The sequence below is a fragment of the Eretmochelys imbricata genome, chromosome 1, assembly GCF_965152235.1.
Source record: "Eretmochelys imbricata isolate rEreImb1 chromosome 1, rEreImb1.hap1, whole genome shotgun sequence".
In the NCBI taxonomy this organism is placed as follows: Eukaryota; Metazoa; Chordata; order Testudines; family Cheloniidae; genus Eretmochelys; species Eretmochelys imbricata.
Genome location: NC_135572.1, coordinates 256,345,414 through 256,365,818, shown reverse-complemented (window position 1 = coordinate 256,365,818; position 20,405 = coordinate 256,345,414). Strand labels below are relative to the sequence as shown.

General features: G+C 43.4%; 1 protein-coding gene across 1 annotated transcript in view; it reads left to right on the top strand.

Moving 5' to 3' along the window:
• The first annotated feature begins 5,541 nt into the window (after positions 1-5,541).
• The window catches only part of LOC144259320 (uncharacterized), a 46,997-nt gene continuing 32,133 nt past the window's right edge, over positions 5,542-20,405 (top strand). Inside the window, exons 1-11 of the mRNA XM_077807530.1 lie at positions 5,542-5,663; positions 7,234-7,337; positions 8,637-8,751; positions 10,623-10,797; positions 12,543-12,654; positions 13,728-13,834; positions 14,159-14,285; positions 17,001-17,121; positions 17,995-18,080; positions 18,996-19,120; positions 20,102-20,161. Of these exons, the coding sequence (XP_077663656.1) occupies positions 5,542-5,663; positions 7,234-7,337; positions 8,637-8,751; positions 10,623-10,797; positions 12,543-12,654; positions 13,728-13,834; positions 14,159-14,285; positions 17,001-17,121; positions 17,995-18,080; positions 18,996-19,120; positions 20,102-20,161 (1,254 nt within the window). The remainder of the gene's footprint in view (positions 5,664-7,233; positions 7,338-8,636; positions 8,752-10,622; positions 10,798-12,542; positions 12,655-13,727; positions 13,835-14,158; positions 14,286-17,000; positions 17,122-17,994; positions 18,081-18,995; positions 19,121-20,101; positions 20,162-20,405) is intronic.

Sequence of the window (20,405 nt, the reverse complement as noted above, 5' to 3'; positions counted from 1 at the left end):
TCCTCCTTGTTCAGCCAATCGCTAAGACAAACAAGTTTGTTTACATTTACAGGAGATAATGCTTCCCTCTTAGAATCATAGAAGATTAGGGTTGGAAGAGACCTCAGCAGGTCATCCAGTCCAATCCCATGCTCAAGCAGGACCAACCCCAACTAAATCATCCCAGACAGGGCTTTGTCAAGCCAGACCTTTAAAACCTCTAAGGATGGAGATTCCACCACTTCCCTAGGTAACCCATTCCAGTGCTTCACCACCCTCCTAGTGAAATAGTTTTTCCTAATATCCAACCTAGACCTCCCCCATGGCAACTTGAGACCATTGCTCCTTGTTCTGTCATCTGCCACCACTGAGAACAGCCTACCTCCATCCTCTCTGGAACGCCCCACTTCAGGTAGTTGAAGGCTGCTATCAAATCCCCCCTCACTCTTCTCTTCTGCAGACTTAATAAGCCCAGTTCCCACAGCGTCTTTTCATGAGTCATGTGCCCAAGCCCCCTAATCATTTTCGTTGCCCTCCGCTGGACTCTCCAATTTGTCCACATCCTTTCTGTAGCGGGGGGCCCAAAACTGGACACAATACTTCAGATGTGGCCTCACCAGTGCTGAATAGAGGGGAATAATCACTTCCCTTGATCTTCTGGCAACGCTCCTACTTCTGTAGCAGACATTGCAAGGTATTTAAGTGCCAAATATGCTAAACATTCGTTTGCCCCTTTGTGCTTTGGCCACCATTCCAGAGGACATGCTTCCATGCTGATAATGCTCATTTAAAAAATAATGCATTAATTAAATTTGTGACTGAACTCGTTGGGGGAGAATTGTGTGTTCCCTGCTCTGATTTACCTGCATTCTGACATATATTTCCTGTTATAGCAGTCTCAGATGATGACCCAGCACATGTGGTTCATTTTAAGAACACTTTCACTGCAGATTTGACAGAACGCAAAGAAGGTATCAATGTGATATTTCTAAAGATAGCTACAGCACTCAACACAAGATTTAAGACTCTCAAGTGCCTTCCAAAATCTGATCAGGCCGGGGTGCGGAGCATGCTTTCAGAAATCTTAAAAGAGCAACACTCCGATGCAGAAACTACAGAACCGGAACCACCAAAAAAGAAAATCAACCTTCTGCTGGTGACATCTGACTCAGGTAATGAAAATTAACATGCATCAGTACACTCTGCTTTGGATTGTTATCGAGTAGAATCTGTCATCAGCATGGACACATGCGCCCTGGAATGGTGGTTGAAGCATAAAGGAACATATGAATCTTTACCACATCTGGCACGTAAATATGTTGTGACACCAGTTACGACGGTGCCATGAGAACGCTTGTTCTCACTTTCAGGTGACACTGTAAACAAGAAGTGGGCAGCATTATCTCCTGTAAATGTAAACAAACTTGTTGGTCTGAGCGATTGGCTGAACAAGAAGTAGGACTGAATGGACTTGAAGGCTCTAAAATTGTACATTGTTTTATTTTTGAATGCAGGTTTTTTTTGGTACATAATTCTACATTTGTAAGTTCAACTTTCATGATAAAGAGATTGCACTGCAGTACAGGTATTAGGTATTGCAAAATACTATTTTTTTTTGTTTTTTTACAGTTCAAATACTTGTAATCAAAAATAAATATTAAGTGAGCATTATATACTTTGTATTCTGTGTTGTAATTGAAATCAATATATTTGAAAATGTAGAAAGCATCCACAAATATTTAAATAAATGGCATTCTATTATTGTTTAAAAGTGCGATTAATCGCGCAATTAATCGCGATTAATTTTTTTAATCACTTGACAGCCCTAATTTCTGTGAAACATTTTGGTTTCAATGAATTGTCATTTTCCAACAAACACCTCAGAAAATTTCCAGCCAGTTCTAGCTACAAACTCCTTTTCCCTAAGGCTTTGGGAAACAACTTACTTCAGTTTAGAGCGGAGGTGGGCAAACTACAGCTCGCCGGCCACATCCGGCCCATGGGACCGTCCTACCCGGCCCCTGAGCTCCCGTCCAGGGACGCTAGCCCCAGGCCCCTGCCCCGCTGTCCCCCCTTCCCCCTCCCCCACAGCCTCACCTCGCCGCGCTGCCAGCACTCTGGCCCACTGCTCCTGCTGGACAGCGCGGTGGCGTGGCCGCGAGCTCCAACTGCTTTGAGAGGCATGGTGAGGGAGCAGGCGGGACGGTGGTTGGATAGGCGTGGGAGTCCCGGGAGGTTTGTCAAGGGGTGGGGATAGGGCTCAGGGCAGTCAGGGAACAGGGAGCAGGGGAGGTTGGATGGGGGTGGAGTCCCAGGGGGCAGTTAGTGGCACAGAGACTTGGGAGGGGGCCGTCAGGGGACAAGGAGCGGGGGGGGTTGGATGGGTTGGGAGTTCTGAGGGGGGCAGTAAGGGGAAAGGAAATGGGAGGGGGCGGATAGCGAGTGGGGGCCAGGCTGGGGAGGCACAGGCTTCCCTACCCAGCCCCCCATACAGTTTCACAACCCGGATGTGGCCCTCGGGTCAAAAAGTTTGCCCACCCCTGGTTTAGAGTCTGATCTGCTGGCTCCCAACTGACGGTGAGTTTTCCTCTCTTTGACTGACTCCAGCTGTGACCGTATTTTGGACTCCCCACACCACTCCTGCCCCTATCTCTGGTCCTTCTGACATTACTCACTGTATTCCCCATTCCAGAAGCTTCTGTTCTCTCTAGAACATTGCTGCCAGTCTGCCTCTTATATGGGGGAGTATTCAGTATCAAAGTCATTTATTCTCTTTCACTGATTATGGAGCCTAATGGGTTTAAACTGAACTGAGGGAAGAACTGGTCTTGGTGTATTGCTCACGAAAGTTCATATGTTCGTTATGGCAAACCTAAAATATGTACTCCAGATATCTTGGGTGTAAGGTTACAAGAAGTGTAAGGTTACCAGCACATGACCAGGGTAGTATAGTGACACCTGTGCTCTACATGGCTAAGTTGCAGAGCTGAGCTGCAATCCTGACACCCACAGAGAGAATGGTTTTCATTTGGTTTGGGGAGAAAAATAACAGAAGAAAACATACACCGAAGGCTGCATTTTCTTCGGAACTGTTACACTTGGATTTCCTGATATGGTGAACTGCATGCTGAGGTCACATTGAATGAGAACGGCCTGGGCTATCCTTGGCTAAAAGTGTCAATTTACTAAAACAGGGGTCAACAACTGGGTATGCAGCTTGATTACCAAACTGATTTGTATGGTAGCCTGCAAAGATTTTGGCTGTGACACTTTGAGTACCTTTCCCAGACCTGAAGAAGAGCTCTGTGTAAGCTTGAATGTGTGTCTCTTTCCCCAACAAAAGTTGGTCCAATAAAAGATATGACCTCCACCTGGTGTCTCTAAAAAATAAAGTGATATCCCAGATAAGTTTCTTCAGTACTGCAGTGTTTCCCAGAAGACCTTCCTGAAAATAAAATAAAATAAAATAAAATAAAGCATTTGTACTATATATACCCCCCCACAAAAGATGACATTAATTCCAGAAATGTGCAAAGCCCCACTTACTATATTTGTGGGCACCTTTCCCTTATCTTTCCCTGCAGATAAATTCCCTTGCAGTGTGTACAAGTCAGAATTGGATTGTGTACATATTTTTTGCATGCTTTGCATGCAGTTTTCTTGAGGTGTTTTATTGAAACAGTGGAGGGAGAAGGAAACACTACTGCTATAATTAATGCTGTGCTTAGCAAAACTGTAGAAAGGTCAATTTGGAAAGGGTAACTGCAAGGCATAAATGTTACTTTCCAAAATAATCTTCTAGATTTACTGATTACTAGGTTTCAGTGGAATCAGTTACATATTACTGATTACTCTGGTATAGAAATAATAGGCTACTGATTACTTTAGTTACTTTTGTGTTACGCATGGAAGTTGCACAGAAAGATTGTGGCTGTACTGGATCCCATGAGATCATAATTCATGTCAGATAAAAGGATTGCCAACAAAAGTAATGGATAGTAACATATGTTTTACCCTAGGTTGCACACTAGCATCCCCTTCAGAAAAAAGTACACAGAAGAAAAAGATAAGGCAGCTTGTGTAGAACCTCCTCCACCCTAATAGCTCGGGATTGGATCATTGATCATATGGGACTCTGTTAAGGTCCTTTCGGTGGTCGCTAATAAGAGGAACCTGTGATATAGATGAGTAAGATTGAGTTAGAGTCACTTGTTCTCAGGAAGGTACAGTAGGGCAGAATTTGTGTGGGTGACTGTATATTTGTATCCTCCCAAAGGTTTCGATTTTGTTTGTTTGCTTGTTTTATAAAGTGGAAGTTTAACTTGAAATTTACTGAGCACTACATGGGTGGACCCCTCTGACTGTACAGAGCCCAGTTGATTTCAGTGGGGCTCCCTGCAAGTGCTCACCCACACAGAGCTCAGGGTAGGATCAGGGCCCCAGGCTGTAAGATATGTGTGGCAAAGTAATTCCTAGTGTAAGTGGGTTCAACTCCACTTGAAATGAATGGGAGCTACGCCTGCTTATGACAGAATTTTAAATTACCACTGAATTTTAAAGTTTTCAGCTTCTTTTGAGTGGGTTTAAACAATCTTAACACAAAAACCAACATTAAATGGATGAACTATCAGTGTAAAAATGCAACGGGTGGCCAGCGACACTGGGACTACCATTAACTATGCCTTTTGTCTTTAGCAAGACAAAGGAGATGGAAGAAAAAAAATCTGCACCTTCAGTGTCAGAATGGATTAAGGGAAGAAAGGATGCATATAAAGACATACTGCTGATCGACTCAGAGGTCACCCGGAGTCATTTGTAGAAGTTATGAGATCGACCCTGACCTTAAATTTGATATAATCTCTTGAAAATATGACATACTGTTTATTTTAATTGTTTAGTTCTTTCTAGAGGTTTTTATTTGATTCATCTAAGCAAACACTGTGTTTTAGACAGCTACATGTAAGCTTTTTTTTGGAAAGGGGATAAAGACCATTTCATTTCTAGGTCCAAGTCTGTGTCCAGCTCAGATGAGTAGCGTCTGAAAGTAATTATAGTTTGAGAGCTATCCAGTGGCCTTTGTGAAATGAGCTTGTGTTCTCCGTAAATGTCCCAGGGGACAGGTATCCACGTCAGAAAAAACATGACCAAACCTGGCACTAAATCCAGCGGCATTCCTTGCGGAGCCTCCAAGGACTGAATGGGCATTTAGAGTGAACTACCTGCGCTCCTCCAAAGGTGGGTTTAACACCTCCCATGTTGGCAGGGCCGTAAAGGAAGCTTGTACTGCTACTTTCTTTGCTATCTGTGGATCAAAGAAGTAGAACTTAAATCTCCAGGGATCTCTCTTTAGTGGCTTTCACCAGCACTAAGTTCATGTTTAAAACCTAGTACAAAGAACAAAGGAACATGAAAAGTGGGGAAAAAAGTAATGTGAAAATAGGGAAAAATATTTGGCACCGAGTTAGCAAAAGAAATCCCCATCCAGTTGTAAAATCCTCTCCTATCCCCTACGCAGGGACCAGCCCCAGCTGCTTATGCTGTTAATGATAGATAGACATGTTCATGTGGCTGGAATGTAGAACAGCTCAAGCCAATTCTGCTGCAAGTCCCACCTCCCTGCAGAGCTGCTCGAGTGAAAATTCAGTGCAGACAGCAGCCCATGTATGTCAGACAGAAACCCAGAGGTAAGAGACTGATAATATACCAGTCCACCACTTAACGAAATCAAATGCTGACGGTGCGTAACAAAGGGCTTCTGGCTTGGAGGGTGTGGGGGAAGGTTACTTGGAAAAAAACTAGTTTGAACTAGAACTGTGTGAAACTTTTGGAATGAAACTCCATATCTTTTGTCATAAACCAAAAGGTCAGGCAGGGTTTGCGAAAATATCTGCCAAGTTTCAAAAACCTCTCAGAAACCTAGGCTGAATATTAAGTGAATGTTGGCTGAGTAGTTTCTAGTAAACTGGAGGTAATGTAGGGTTTTGGGTGGAAACAAGTTGGTTTTGATCCACAAACAGGTGCAACTTGGCAATTTCAGCTGATGGTTCACATTCGGTTTGTGGGTTTGTTTAAAACTGGAAACTCAGCATGAAACTCGAGTGACCCGATATCAACCAAACTATCTTCAAAGGAGTTACACGAGGGCTGAATTTGGTCTGTGGGTGGCAGGCTCACACAACTAAAACTAGAAAGTTTGTGCAAACCCTTGGGGAGCCCAAACTGTTGGAGTTTAGCACAGATCTAATAAAGAGCACATATACAGAAGGGGGATTTTGCTACCTATGGATCATATCTGATTCCAAACATTTAATGAAATGGGGGTTTTGTTTTAGTAAGGACAGGTTAAAAAAGGAGTATGGACACCTGGGTTTGGCCCACTGTTTAGGTCAGTAGTGTCTCATCTCTCTTGGCAACTGCTGTTTGGTGGCTTGAGAGAGGATGTCTATAAGAACTATTCCCCCTCTTTATATGAAACAGACCCATCCCTCCCTTACAGGTGGATTTCTGAGATTCTAGAAAAAATCACTGAATGTGTAAATACTAATTATTATTAATTATTTCTATTATAGTAGTGCCTAGAGGTCCCAACTGAGAACAGGGCCTCACTGTGCTAGGCACTGCATGAACCCACAGTAAAAAGACGCTTCCTGTCCTAAAGAATGTATAGCCTAACTGGACAAGACAGACAAAGGAAGTATTATACCATTTCACAGCTGGAAAACTGAGACCCAGAGGGTTAAGAGACTTGCCCTGGGTCACACAGGAAGACTTCCTGACTCCCAGGAATAGTTTCACAGACATTAACAGAAGTCGTTCAGAGAAAAGAATAGCTTCTGGAGAAGGACTGAAGGAGCTATTGCTGGAGTTGAATTGAAACTCCCCATTTCCAGCTCTTTGTACCTTTGTACGTAATGATTACATAAAGTAAGAGATCAGTCAGACCTCTTGTTTCTGGGGAAGCCAGTCTGTCTCTCCATATTTACTATCTGCCATCTGGCTTTCTCTTTGTCTGCAGGTTTCTTTCTTTGCACATTTTACCATACTGCTTACCACTTTGTTTAAGGCACCCAAAACCCCAGTTCATCTATACCTAGGATTTTTTTGTCTGTTAGGCCATCCTCTACAACACATACAACTTGGTTTCTCAGTCTGGAGGTCACAGTGAGTCAGGCTGCAGTTCATGATTAACAAGCAGTTTCGGAAACACTGCCTTCTATACTACTTTCATTTGACATGACATTGCTCTCCTGACAGTGCCATCCCTCCACACAGCATGATTGGAAATCTGGCCTGTACCTTGGGAAGACAAACAGCTTCTGTGGCTCCTAGAATCATTCAGATGAGAAGATTCCTGCATGGTGAGTAGTGTCCTCTGAAAAAGTCCCTGTGATCGGAATGCAGCCGGGATCCTGAACTGGCAGCGTCTGGGAACAATGTTGAGGCAGCTTACCCAAGGTAGCCCGAGGCCTTTTAAAACTCATTTCACAGAGAGCTTCTGTTTTATGGCATTTATAGGAAAATATATGGGCAAGGGAACTTCGGTGCATGATACTGTAATATCTTGGCTGTGGTGATATTTTTAGCACTGACAGCTCCACTCTTTTAATGTGCACACCCTTCTCAAATCACAGCAGACTTGCAAAGCCCAGTTCTCCTCCCACTTACACCAGTGTAAATTGGGATTAGCTCCTTGAAGTCCCTGGAGTTACACAGCTGTAAAATTGGTGGGAGAGGATAATGAGGCCCATAATGTTCAATATGAAATTGACTGGCAATTGACTTCACAGTTCAGATTTCAGGAGAGGCGTGACTGGGACCCTTCGATGCTAGTGCAATACAAAAAACAATAATACTAGGGTTAAAAGGATCCTAATCACTCTTCAAACTCTACATTACTCCTAATAAAATTGTTTGTCTAAATCTGATGACACCTTGGGCATAGATCTAAACTTGGGCTATCTGAATTCCTGCCTTTGGTGAGCGCTGTAGGTGCTGAGCTGATATAGAATAAATTCACAGCATTCTCTTCTCAAAATTTCCCCTAAAATTGGTCTCAAAATGATTAATTCTTTTCTGGTTTGTGGCACTAAGTAGTATATTTACTTGAAAAGTCCGAATAATTTTTTTAAACCATTTATCTTTAAAAAAATCCTGTAAATTCCATACTGAATTTACCATATGCAAAACAATTCTACATTTGCTCTTTTTACAATCTGATGCCATTGGAAATATGGAATAAAACTCTCTTTTCAGCCCTTTGTGATTTTGTTGGGCTTTTGGTATATTCAAGAGAGGCAAAGCGTTCAGGATTCCAAATGCTGGTGTGTTCCCACCTTTCCCATATCATTCTGCAGGAAGAGAAAAACACTCTGATTATGGGATGAAACTACGCTGCAAAGCATAAACTTTTTTTTTCTTACCCAAATGATTTAATCATTTCAGGAGGCTTTGCTTCTTGCAATGGCTTTGCAGGACACAGGACAGATCCACAAAAATTGGGACTGTCCCATAAAAATTAGGTTGTGTGCTCATCCTAGTGTGATTCTCCAACTCCCTGAATAGTTATTCCCACACTGCCTAATGTATATCAGTATGATAAATCAAGAAGTCTATTGCCGCCTTAAAATATAAATGATTTTCCTATATTTTATTCCTAGGAACTCATTTCAGGGTTTCATCTTCTGTGGCGGAAGCTCTGGCTGATGGGAGACCGATTGTAGCCTTGGAGAGCACCATCATTACACATGGCATGCCCTATCCCCAGAATTTGAGGTTGTAGATTTGATGATTTGATGACCCTAGTGCAGCAAAACTGTACGGTTGTGCCTGATAATCTATGGGCCTGTTTCTGTATTTGTGGTACACCCAAAGCTGCCACTACAATTAGTGGGAACTGAGGGTGAGACACACATGCAGAATATGACCTCAGTTACAAAACAGTTGCATCTGGGCTTCCAAAGATAGCAGAACTACATGACAAATCCCAGATTTACATGTACTATACATATCCATCTGTAGCATCAAATCCCTGGCCTTCTTCACAAAGTGGCAGCAAATGATGACATTCCCTTGTCTGGATAGAGATCTCTGGCATTTGTGGCTGGATGGCTTGAGGAGACCTTGCAAGTACTCATAAGTTTCTTTGGCTACATCTTTTATAATGTAAAAGTTACTAGAATACAGTGATGACCTCTGCTCATCTGTACCCATAAGAACATTGACTGTAAATGCCACTACAATGTTCTGCTGGACTCTCTTGCTGGCCTATGCTAAGACAGCACTGTGCCAAGGAACCCCATCTCTGCAACCAACCCTTTACTTGTGGGTACCCTCTATATCAGTATTCCCCTGAGTGGCATTGCCAAAAATGTAAGCAATCTCCCATACTTTTGCTTAGCTACTGAGCCACGGCACAGGAAGGTTACTGTACTGAATTTTCTATTTCTTTCTTACACAGCCATTATTTTCCTCTGGTGCTGTTTCTTAGAGATCAGAATGCAGTGAGTTCTGGTTTTGTGAGAAGACAGCTTGAGGCTGTTTAGGGCAGGTACAGAAGCCGCGGGGCAGAAGGACCTGCCAAATCTGCATTCTGCTCAACAAAAAATGAAGTAGTCTCACAAATTAGTAAATAAAAAGCCTGCAAAGATGACGAATCCCCAGCTTGCAGCGCTTTAGTATCCCACGCCTCTCACTGTCCACATCTAAAGTCAGCAGTATGAGAGCAGGAATTTGAGTGTTTAATGAAGACTTGGAATAGGTGACTATCCAATAAAGGTGAATGAGCTGTGACTCATTAGCCAGTTGATACAAAATGTTTTATAAAAAGCAATCCCATCCTTCAGGAGGATCATTTACACTAAATACCCTCACTTTTCAGGGAGCTGACAGCACTTGGCCTCTACATCTTCAGGTCTTACAAAACATGGCAGGCATGGAGGTACCTAATATAAACACATACCAGATTATCTGTAATTGCTTCCTTAACATACCAAATCATTGCCCTTCATTTCTCCATGATATTCACATTCAGCTGTTTGGTGGAGAGAAAAGCTGGCAGGGTACAGTAAATCAAGTTAATGGAAACAAATCCCATCCACACCTGTTTGCTCTGCCATGTGGAAAGCCACTTTTAAACAAATAATCTATGGCACAGTTTAGGAAGAGTTCTCAGTCTCTTCCACCCACACCTGCCCTGGTTTACCCTTTAGGATGAAGTCAGAACTGATAAGTGACTTGGGACATACAGCACTTTTTTGCTCACTGGCCACAGAATAGACATGGCTGCATATTAGGGAGGGAAGACTATAATTAAAAACCTCCACCACAAATCATATCTCTAATCTATGCAACACAGACAGGCAGGTCAAACCTTCAGTCACCCACTGGAAACTAAACATATGAAGGGCCCGATTTTCAGAGCTACTGAGCATTGGCAATGGGAGCCGGGGGAAGATCTGCACTCTGGCAATGAGATCCAAAGACTTCTGTTAGTTGTTAGGTGCAGGAGGGGACCCCCATTTAGCAGAAGATGAGGGAATGCTATAAAGTAGCAACTGGAACATGGTGGCAAAGAGATCTGAAGATATTTCCCACCTGTTCACTTTTCTGTTTTATTTTTTGTTGCTCTGTTTGTATTATTCCAGCATGGCTAGAGAGGTGGAAGAGATTGTAAGGACAAATGGGTCAGTACCTGCAACCGTGGGCATTTTAAATGGCAGGATCCACATCGGCCTTAATGATGAGGAACTTCAGTTTCTGGCAAAGAGCAAAAATTTAGTTAAGGTATCTCGGAGGGACCTTCCCTACGTTCTCAGCCAGGTACTGTATGTAGATATTCATTGTCATCAAGTTTTCTTTATAGCAATGTTATGCTGCCCTAGCCTAAAGCCAGGTGGGAAAAATTCTTCTCAGTGTATTGGAGATGTCATATACAATTTTCTATTGTTAAGATGACATATTCACAAAACATGTTCCTAACTAGGTTCCACACTAGTAGAGCTAGGAAACCACAATTCAATAGCCATTTCCCCAAGGAAATCATTCTTTGCTGGCTCACAGCATGAAAAGTGAGGCTTGGCTTAGAGTATGCACACTACAGTGAAAAAGCACTGGTGTGCTGCAAATGATGGTCAATGCAACTACAATGATAGGCCATACACTTTAAACACACACACAACAGTTGAAGTGACTTTAACTGCTCAGGAGAATTGCCAGTTTGAAACCCTGGTGCCTGAAATCTTCTGTTTATCAGCAAAGCGCGCATTGCAAAATTGGCAGCAGTACAAGACTTGCCAACATGCCTTAATCCTGGGATCATGGGAACACTTCCAGGAATGAAGGGGAGTTCATTCTTTGCCCCCTCTGCTGGGACTGTTAACAAGGGTGCCAATTATTATGGTGGGTTTTTTGTTTTGTTTTTTTATGATGTGGATGATTGTCCAGTAGGAATCAGACTGAGACCATCTGCTCATTTTGCATAGGCCAATGAACAGCAATAAGACAGCAATGACTTTAGGTTGTTATTTGTCTGGACTGGATTCAGCTTGGTGACCAGCCATTAATAAGATTTTTTAAACAAATATTTACAGTATAACCTCATGAATTTGGGGCTTCTTGCTTGTCTTCCCTCCAAATAGCTTGGACAAAGATTTGTGACACAGATTCTCTATCTGAATAGTCTATACAGGAAGACTCAAGAGACTTCATCTCCATTCATGATGAGAGATTCTCCTTTCTCTTCCTGGTGTTATTATGGCTCATGTGTCTACTGCTGACCTCTGGAGCCCAACATCAATGCACCTGCCTGCATGAATATCTAGAGACCATTGTACCCATGAATAGCAACACTGACAAGAAAGGATGGCTGACAGAGAAATGATGGATCAAATTCTCTGCTGGTGTGAATGGGCACAGCCCCACTGATTCCATTTGGCCTGATACCTCTGGCAACAGCATCCACGTAATGCTACCCTTTGCGAGCCACATCATTTCATTACTCCATATCTCAACAGCAATATCTAACAGTGTCTTATCTCATACCAGTCACAATCATTCCTTTTCTTGTAAGAATCATGCCTCATTAACCTTTTTATTAACCAGGTAATCACTACTGCTATCCAGAGCACAAGCTTACCTGTTAGTGTCCCCTATAGCAAGAAAAGCAACAACCATCAAGGTGCAAGAATGTGGAAGTTAAAGACACTCTGCAGTGTGTCAGTTACATCAAAATAAGTTTCCTCAGCACTTACTTTTCCATCCCAGTCCTTACACTGCACACACCCACCCCCTGTACTATTTGAGTGCCCTGAGGAGTCAGGCTGCGTAAGAGAATTTAAGGTATTCCACCTTACTCAGCATCTCTGAATATGGCCTTATTGTTTATTACTGCAAATGAATGTTCTTGGTTTTCCCTGAGGGTTTGTTAAAAAGAATACTGTAGCAGTACTCTGTTACCCGCAAACTGGGCACAGCAGAATGTTTTGCAACTGCTGGTAGTTCGTCCATGAACATACAGTTCCCCTGGTCACATAGTGTGTGGATTATGACTGGCTGTTCCATGACAGGGTTTGTCTGGCGGTACCACTGTGTCAGGGACGATGATTGTGGCACACAAAGCAGGAATCCCCGTGTTTGTGACAGGAGGAATTGGAGGGGTCCATCGCGAAGGAGAGAAGAGTAAGAGGAGCATTGCACTTCATATTGTCTCTTTGTTGTTGAATTAATGTTAAAGTTTCATTGTTTACGTCCACCTTTTTTCTCTTTCCTGATTAGTCTGTATAGGCCCACAGTATTCTCCTGCTGGGAAGAGTAGAACAATCACCCCCTGCCTCATTCCAAAGATGGGGATAAATCTACACTAAGGCTCTGACCACACTATGCTTGGTATCTATAGCACAAAGTTTAATTTGCACACTTCTCAGAAAAATATCCCTGACTACACTGGTCAGGGAAATCTTACAAGAACCCTACCAGGAACATGCCTGTAGACACATAGTCGATGCTAGCATGGTTTCAGAATGAGTGTCGTCAGGGCCTCTGATATTTCACCTGCCTTTCTTTCCAATTCTTTCTCTCCACAAGGCTCAACTTCTTCCTCTAGAACACCTATATTTCCCAAGGGAGATGGGAGCTTCTCTTGACCTTTCTCCCATCCACAGAATGGTGTGTATACCATTTGATGTTGCTTGCTAGCCAGTAATTCAGTCCAATGGGAGCTGGCTGCACCCTTTGTAGTAGCAAACTATGCTGATACAGACTATCAGGGAAGCTGAAGTTATTGGGGATACTGATAAATATGCTTCGCTCTCTGTACTCAGGTGAGACTCTCTTGCAAGCAAGCAGGATTGGGCCCTGGTCAGTGCTTAGGATGGGTGACCCATAAAGGACAACCTAGGATGCTGTAGGAACATGACTTTTTAGTGGCATTCTCCCTTCTGAGTCAATACTAAACCAAGTGCTCCAGCACAGTTTGAAAGCGCTGCCTTTCGGATGAGATGTAAAACCAAGACCATGATCCCTTACGGTCAAGAAAGATCCCACAGCACATTTTGCAAGTGAAGGGGTATCACTCATCGTGTTCTGGCCAGTGTCCAAATTTAGAGAATTATATTCCTCTTATGTAAAATTTGCACTGCAATTTTAATTGGACACAACATTCTTCTTCACTTCCATCTCCCCAGCAAGGGAGGAGAGCATGACGATTAGGAATGCAACTCTCACTAACACAAAGGCTACTTGTCCCTTAACAGCTATGGATGTGAGTGCTGACCTGACCGAGCTAGGACGCACTGCAGTTGCTGTGGTTTCCGCAGGTGTTAAGTCTATTCTGGACATTGGTAGGACGCTGGAATACCTGGTAGGTAGCACAAGTTGTTGTGTGGGCTGCTGAAAATGAAGGCAGAGAACCAGTCAATCCCCAATAGCCCCACTGTTCTTGCCAACATTGTCTCACCAAGCCAGGTTCTAAGGCCATTGCATTTTCCTCCACAGTTACGTATCTGACTCTTTGCTTTGAAAATTACTGTGCAATATCTAGACTAGAAAAGAGGATGTGTAAAACTAACCAAATTCTATTCTACAGTGTAGCAATTCTTAGCTGGGTAGGTGGGAAAGTAGCCACTGTTGGTGGCTCTTCATTCCATCTGCTGATTATTTGTTCATCTCATCTTCACTGTTGTAGGAGACTCAGGGTGTCTGCGTGGCTGCCTTTGGGGAATCAAGGGAATTCCCTGCCTTCTTCTCCCGCCAGAGTGGTTTCCAAGCACCGTGTCAGGTGCAGAATGAGGAGGAGGCTGCCAAACTTATTGGTGAGTTTGCAGTGGTGAAAGGCCCAAGCTGTGAAGTTCAGATTTGGATCAGAAGGCAGAGGTTCATACAAATTGCTCTGTCTTAATGATTTATTTTCTGTGTTAATTTCACCTGGCGAGGAGGCTGTCCGGAAGAACAGCTTTCCTGTTCCCTTGCTTTGGAAGCAGCCAGAAAAAAAAGCCTCAGCCTTTAGATGGAACCAACTAAGCAGAAGTTACATATGCCCTGAGTTAAGGGTGCTGGAACAACTGGTATAGTGGGGGTGCTGAGACCCACTGAAGCAAACTGTAAACCCTGTGTATGATGGAAACCACTTCAAGCTAGAGGGTGAAGCAGCACCCCCAGCAGCCCCCGTTTCAGCACCTATGCTCTGAGTTGCATAGAATTATTTGCACACACCCTGCCACTCTCACATACATACAGTTTGCCTGCTCTGAGGATCTGGAGGGGTTTCAGGTGAGCCCCTTGTTAACAAAGCTGGCCTCTGGACCTCAGGAAGAAGAATCACAGCTTTCCCTACCAAAAAAAAAAAAAAAAAAAAAAGTCTCTGTCCCTTTTCATTGCAAAGATGGACTTGAAAACATAAGCTGGTGCAAATTGATTGCTAGGGCTGAAGGGACTATGCAGCTGGTCTCTACTTCTGGAGCAGGTTGGGAAGACAAACAGATTTTCCCCCCACCACACACACACACACACACGGTCTTCACTTCTGGAGCAGGCTCTGGAAATTTTCCGATGGAATGTTTTCCCATTGATTTGCTGAAAGCAAAACGTTTCGCAGAAATGCATCATGTCACCTTTGATGAAAATTAGTTTTGAGACAAAAATAGAAAAAAAACATTTCAATAAGGTTGAAACATGCCATTTCGATTTTTTTAAAACAGAATGTTCTGATTTGCTGTTTCAAAATGACTTTTTGTTTCATTTTTTTTGATTTTCTCTTATGAAGTCTAATAGAAAATAAAAAAATTGAAACAAAAAGTCATAAAAAAGTCAAAATCAGAAACAAACTATTTTACTTTATCAAAACAAAACACTTTTTTTCTTTTTTGGAGTATTTGTTTGTAGGGAATGTTTTTTGTTTTCAATCCCTTCTGGAATGAAACAATTTTGAAATCATGAAACTCCCCCTGGAATGAAAAATCTGGGTTCAGCACAGCTCTGGAGTTTAGTTTGGGTATATCCTGAAGAATCATCTCTCTAACTCTCCCCCAAAATCCTCAGTGTAGCCCTGTGCATGGTATAATTTTGGAAAGAAACTGGTTACATATAAGGGGACAAGAAATTGTTTTGCAATCTGCCCAGGAGCATGAAGCTGGCTCTGCTTGTTAAAATCTTCAGCCCTCTCTGAATTCAACCACTATTGCTGCGATCACTGCAGCTACTGCAAAGGGAATTCCTTCCTTATGTTCCCTGTCACTGGGGAGACCCCACACGGTCCCTGCAGCCCCTCCAAACTTCCACCAGCAGTCATAGAATCATAGGATCGTAGGATTGGAAGGGATCTCAAGAGATCATCTAGTCCCTGCACTCAAGACAGGACCACGCATTTTCTAGACCATCCCTGACAGTGGATGAGGAGACAGGGCCAAGCTGCTACAGCACTATATGGGAGTCCTGTGGCCACAGCAACCTATTATTCTGGCCAGAGACTGTGTGTCTGCCCAGTCCCAGCCTGAAGTCAGAAGAGCTGGTATGAGGTGCGAGTGTGGAGCCATGTTCTCCCACTCATCCTCATACTTCACCATATTGGGGAGACCGTCTTGCTTACATACAAACCAGCTAGGAGGGACCTCCAGTGGCCAGGGGAGACCTGCCCACCTTAAAAACCAGAAGGAACTTATTCCCCAACTGACTACCCAGCCCACCGCCAGCAGGGACCTGCTACCCACCCACTCAACCATCCCACAATCAAGGCCACAGGAAATCTTGCCTGCCAGCACTGCCACTGTGAGGACAAGCTGCCAGGCAGGGGAACTGCTTAGGCAATATGTCCACACTAGCCATTTTCGGGAAATCTCCCACTGCTGCAGGACAACCTTTGGCAGCAACAGCGGGAGCACTAGTGCAGACAGAGCACAGACGTTACCACCACCCACTCGTCTAACCCTGCTCAAAGCAGGTCTAGACAACAAGGGAGCCCCTTCTTAAGATAGGAGTACTTGTGGCACCTTAGAGACTAAAAAATTTGTTTGAGCATAAGCTTTCGTGAGGTACAGTTGTAGCTCACGAAAGCTTATGCTCAAATAAATTGGTTAGTCTCTAAGGTGCCACAAGTCCTCCTTTTCTTTTTGCAGATACAGACTAACACAGCTGCTACTCTGAAACCTTCTTAAAATGTTGTCTTCAAATCACTGCTTTCCTCACACATATACCTGACTTATACACAGACCTCCCCTCCCCGCATCAGACTTTACACATACAACCTACAGGCTCTTGTAATTTACATGTCCCCAGCTGTGCCTAACCCACAAAGGATGTGTGTGTTATAGCCCCCCCGCTACGAGGCCTGATTCTTCTTTAGCTCAGTCGGCAGAGACTTGTGCTTTCAGCTCTGGAGATCACTGGCTCAATCCTTGATGTCAGGGAACATTCCATCACACTTATGCGCGCGTTCGCTCTCTCTCTCTCTCTCCTATGCCTTGGTGCTTCACAGTCTGATTGGATTATTCAGCTCACACAGACACAACTAACAGCTGTCTCTCCTCTCTCAGCCAGCACCTTGGCACTGGGCATGGGCAGTGGAGTGCTGATTGCAGTGCCCTGCCCTGAGGAGGAAGCTGCTTCAGGACAGGTCATTGAAAATGCCATCCAAGAAGCTCTGAGCAATGCCCGGTGAGAAACACTCCAAACTTTGTCCTTAATTCACTCTGTGATAGTGACCACATAAGAGGCTCCAGCACTGATTTAGGAGAGGAGATGGGGATATTTAATTTTTTTTTAATGAATTTTAATTTTTTTGTAATCAATGCCTTGGCACAGACCAGGGATGGGCATTTTAAAAGAGAACAGCATTGCCTTAAAAAAAATTAAATATCTCCATCTCCTCTGCTAAATCAGAATTTATGAGCAGACACAGAAACTGTAAATACATTTGTATTTCAAAACAAAAATGATTTAAAAATTAGCTCTCCCTTTCACTTTCCCCTGCATCTATTAATTGTGTGTGAAATTCACCCTTGTGCAGATGGCCAAAACAAGATCTATGGAATACTTGAACCCTCTTCTGCAGAGAGAGGTGAATTTCACTGCACATCAGTAATAACGCCTAAGCCCAAGCTAAGGAGGTACAGAAAAATACTGTTCTCTGGGGGTGAGGGAAACCCAGAACACAATTTTTAGCAGCTAAGTAGAAGGAAGAAATATCATTCTAACTACTTCGCTTTGAAAAATGAGTAGTAATTTAAAATCTATACTTAGATTATGTTGCAGATCTCAGGAGCCCCAGACTATTCTTGCTGTGATCATTTCTCCAGACTACACTGCAACAAGGATATAGTGCAGACTATGTCCTTAATCTCAGGTCTGGGTGACTCCTTGATATGATTTTCAGTATAGTTCTATGTACTGTGTACTGAGGCTTGTTTACTGGGCCTTAGACAGCATGCAGTTATATAGCTAGATTATCTGTTAGTAACCAGTGCGTCCACTCTGATGCCCTGCTAGCTCACTTCTTCCTATCACAAGGTATTTTCTTTTTGTTTGCAGGTCAAAAGGGATCATAGGGAAAGAGCTGACTCCCTTTATGTTACAGAAGGTGAATGAACTGACTAGTGGAAAATCGCTGGACTCCAGTATCCTTTTACTAAAAAAAAAAAAAAAAAAAATATTCCACAATCCCCTCCAAAAAATGTCATTGTACAGGTTGACCACAAAATACCGTCACTGTTGCTAATCTGGAAACTTGAAAGCGCAAAAACTTTAGCATTTCAAAACAGTTGAACGCACAGAAATAGTTGTTAAGCTTGTTAATAACACTCTGTCTCCCTCAACTTCTGTTGTAAGAACTAGTGACTGGCAAAGAGAGGAAGAGTTCTAAAGCCAAGGCTCCCCTGCAATTTTCAGGACAGGCAGTACACCAAACACCCAAGCTGCCAGGCTCTGTCAGTCTTAGAGAGAAGACTGGGCATCGTTATTATATGTCACTTGAGTAGCATTTGTGCTTGAGCGTACTGGAGTGTGGTCAATCACCCTGCATATGGAGCCTGATTCCCCACTGCTTTGTTCAGTCAGTTACACTGATGCAAAGTGAGAGTTAAGTGCCAGCACATCAGTGTGTAAGTCTACTTGGTACAGGTGAGGAAAAAGGATGGCCCAGCAGTTAGGAAGTGCACTTGGGAGACATGGATTCAATTCCCTAGTCCACTACAGACTTCCTGTGTGATCTTAGGCAAGTCACATAGGGCCAGATCCTCAAAGGTATTTAGGCACCTAACCGTTAGGCTCCCCATCTGATAGCGTTTCCCTGCGTCCACGGTGCATAGTAAAGATAAATGCCTTTAAAGACTGTGAGGTGTCCACGCACTAGGGGAATCTGGCATATGTACAATAACTAGAGTGGGGTGAATCAGGACCAAGAGGTCCCCCTGTGTCGTTGTCCCAGTCTCCACTTCCTGTTCTCTCCCCCTTAGGGAAGGGAATTTCCAACACAGGCTTCTCCCAGGACAGTTTCTTGCTGTTCATTTCTTTAAAAAAGAATATCCATTCAGACATCGCTCTGATCCAGAACAATGCCAGAGTGGGCAGCCGCATAGCTGTGGCCCTGTGCAAGATCCAAACTGCCACAGGGAAGGGCAACCTGCCTCAGTGTGAGAAAGTAACTGCACTTAGGCCTGTGAGTCCTCTGCTCTTCCGTGTATAGTGCCTATTTAAAAATAGCATTATAGATAAGTTCACAGCCAGTGTCCAAAACATGGTAACTTTATCCACTGTGGGGCAAGGACCATCCATTCTGCTGTAAACAGCTGGAAAGTCTCTCTCTCTTCACTCTCTAATTTCCCTCAGGTGCTTTTTAAATCCTCTTCATTCTTTATTTTCATTCCCTCTTTCTAAAAGCTTCTCTGAGCCAAAGTCCTCAGTGATTAGCAGAGGCATTGGTCTTAGTCATCAGAGTGGATCCCTAGGACATTCAGCTTGGGTTTCCTACAAATCCCTTTAAGGTTCTACCTTGTTTTCACATTTCTCCCCTTCCCAGCACATATATACCTTTCCCAACACGTCAACTTAGTTGATGTCAATGCAAAGTAAAGTCATGTCTGCACTACAGAGCCTTGGCCAATATAGCTATGCTGGCAGAGCCCCCTAGTGTAGGCACAGTGTAAACTTCCAGAAAGAGTTCTGCAGGCATAGCTACACCCCGTCCTCAAACAACATTAGCTAGGCTGATAGAAGCACTGTTCTGTCAGCCAAGTTGCATTTACACTGTTTGTTTGGGGTTTTTAAATTATTTTTTTCCACACTCATAACCAACATAGCTATGCCAATGAAACTTTGTACTTTTGGTGTTGTGTGTACACGTGTGCGTCTAATACCCTGCGTGCCTCAAGAAGTTTATTCTTCTTCTGCGGCTAGCTGTAAGGAGGAATAGTTCAGAGGGTAGAATTCAGAATAGATTTTCCTTTCTTTCCAAAGGCACTCTGTGGAAGGACTGTCTGGTCTGGCCTAGCCAGATAAGATCAAGCCTTCACAGTATGATTTTCATCTACTTTGATAGGTTGGTGGGAGAGTGAGCTTGAGAAAAACAAACAAAACTCAGCACTTCTTCTGGCCAATTTTTTCCTCTACTTTCTCCTCCCCCCACCCCACCCCCATTAAGGTGGTGATTGGAGGCATCAACGTGGACTTCATAGCCAAGGCAAGGAATACCACCATACAGGTACTATATCTAAAGCACTCGTAGACACTACCATTCTCAACTACTTTCACACAAGTTCCAAACCAAAAAATGTGTGTGTGTGCGTGGTGTATCTGAATATGGAAGTGCAGAGTGGGTGCCTAATGTGCCTTTATATTTGGGGAGGGTACAGTGTCATGTATTGGTGTAATACGGGGTAGTCAATAATAGGCGGACTGAGGGTCAAATACAGACCACCAGATGCTTCTGAATGGACTCTGGAATA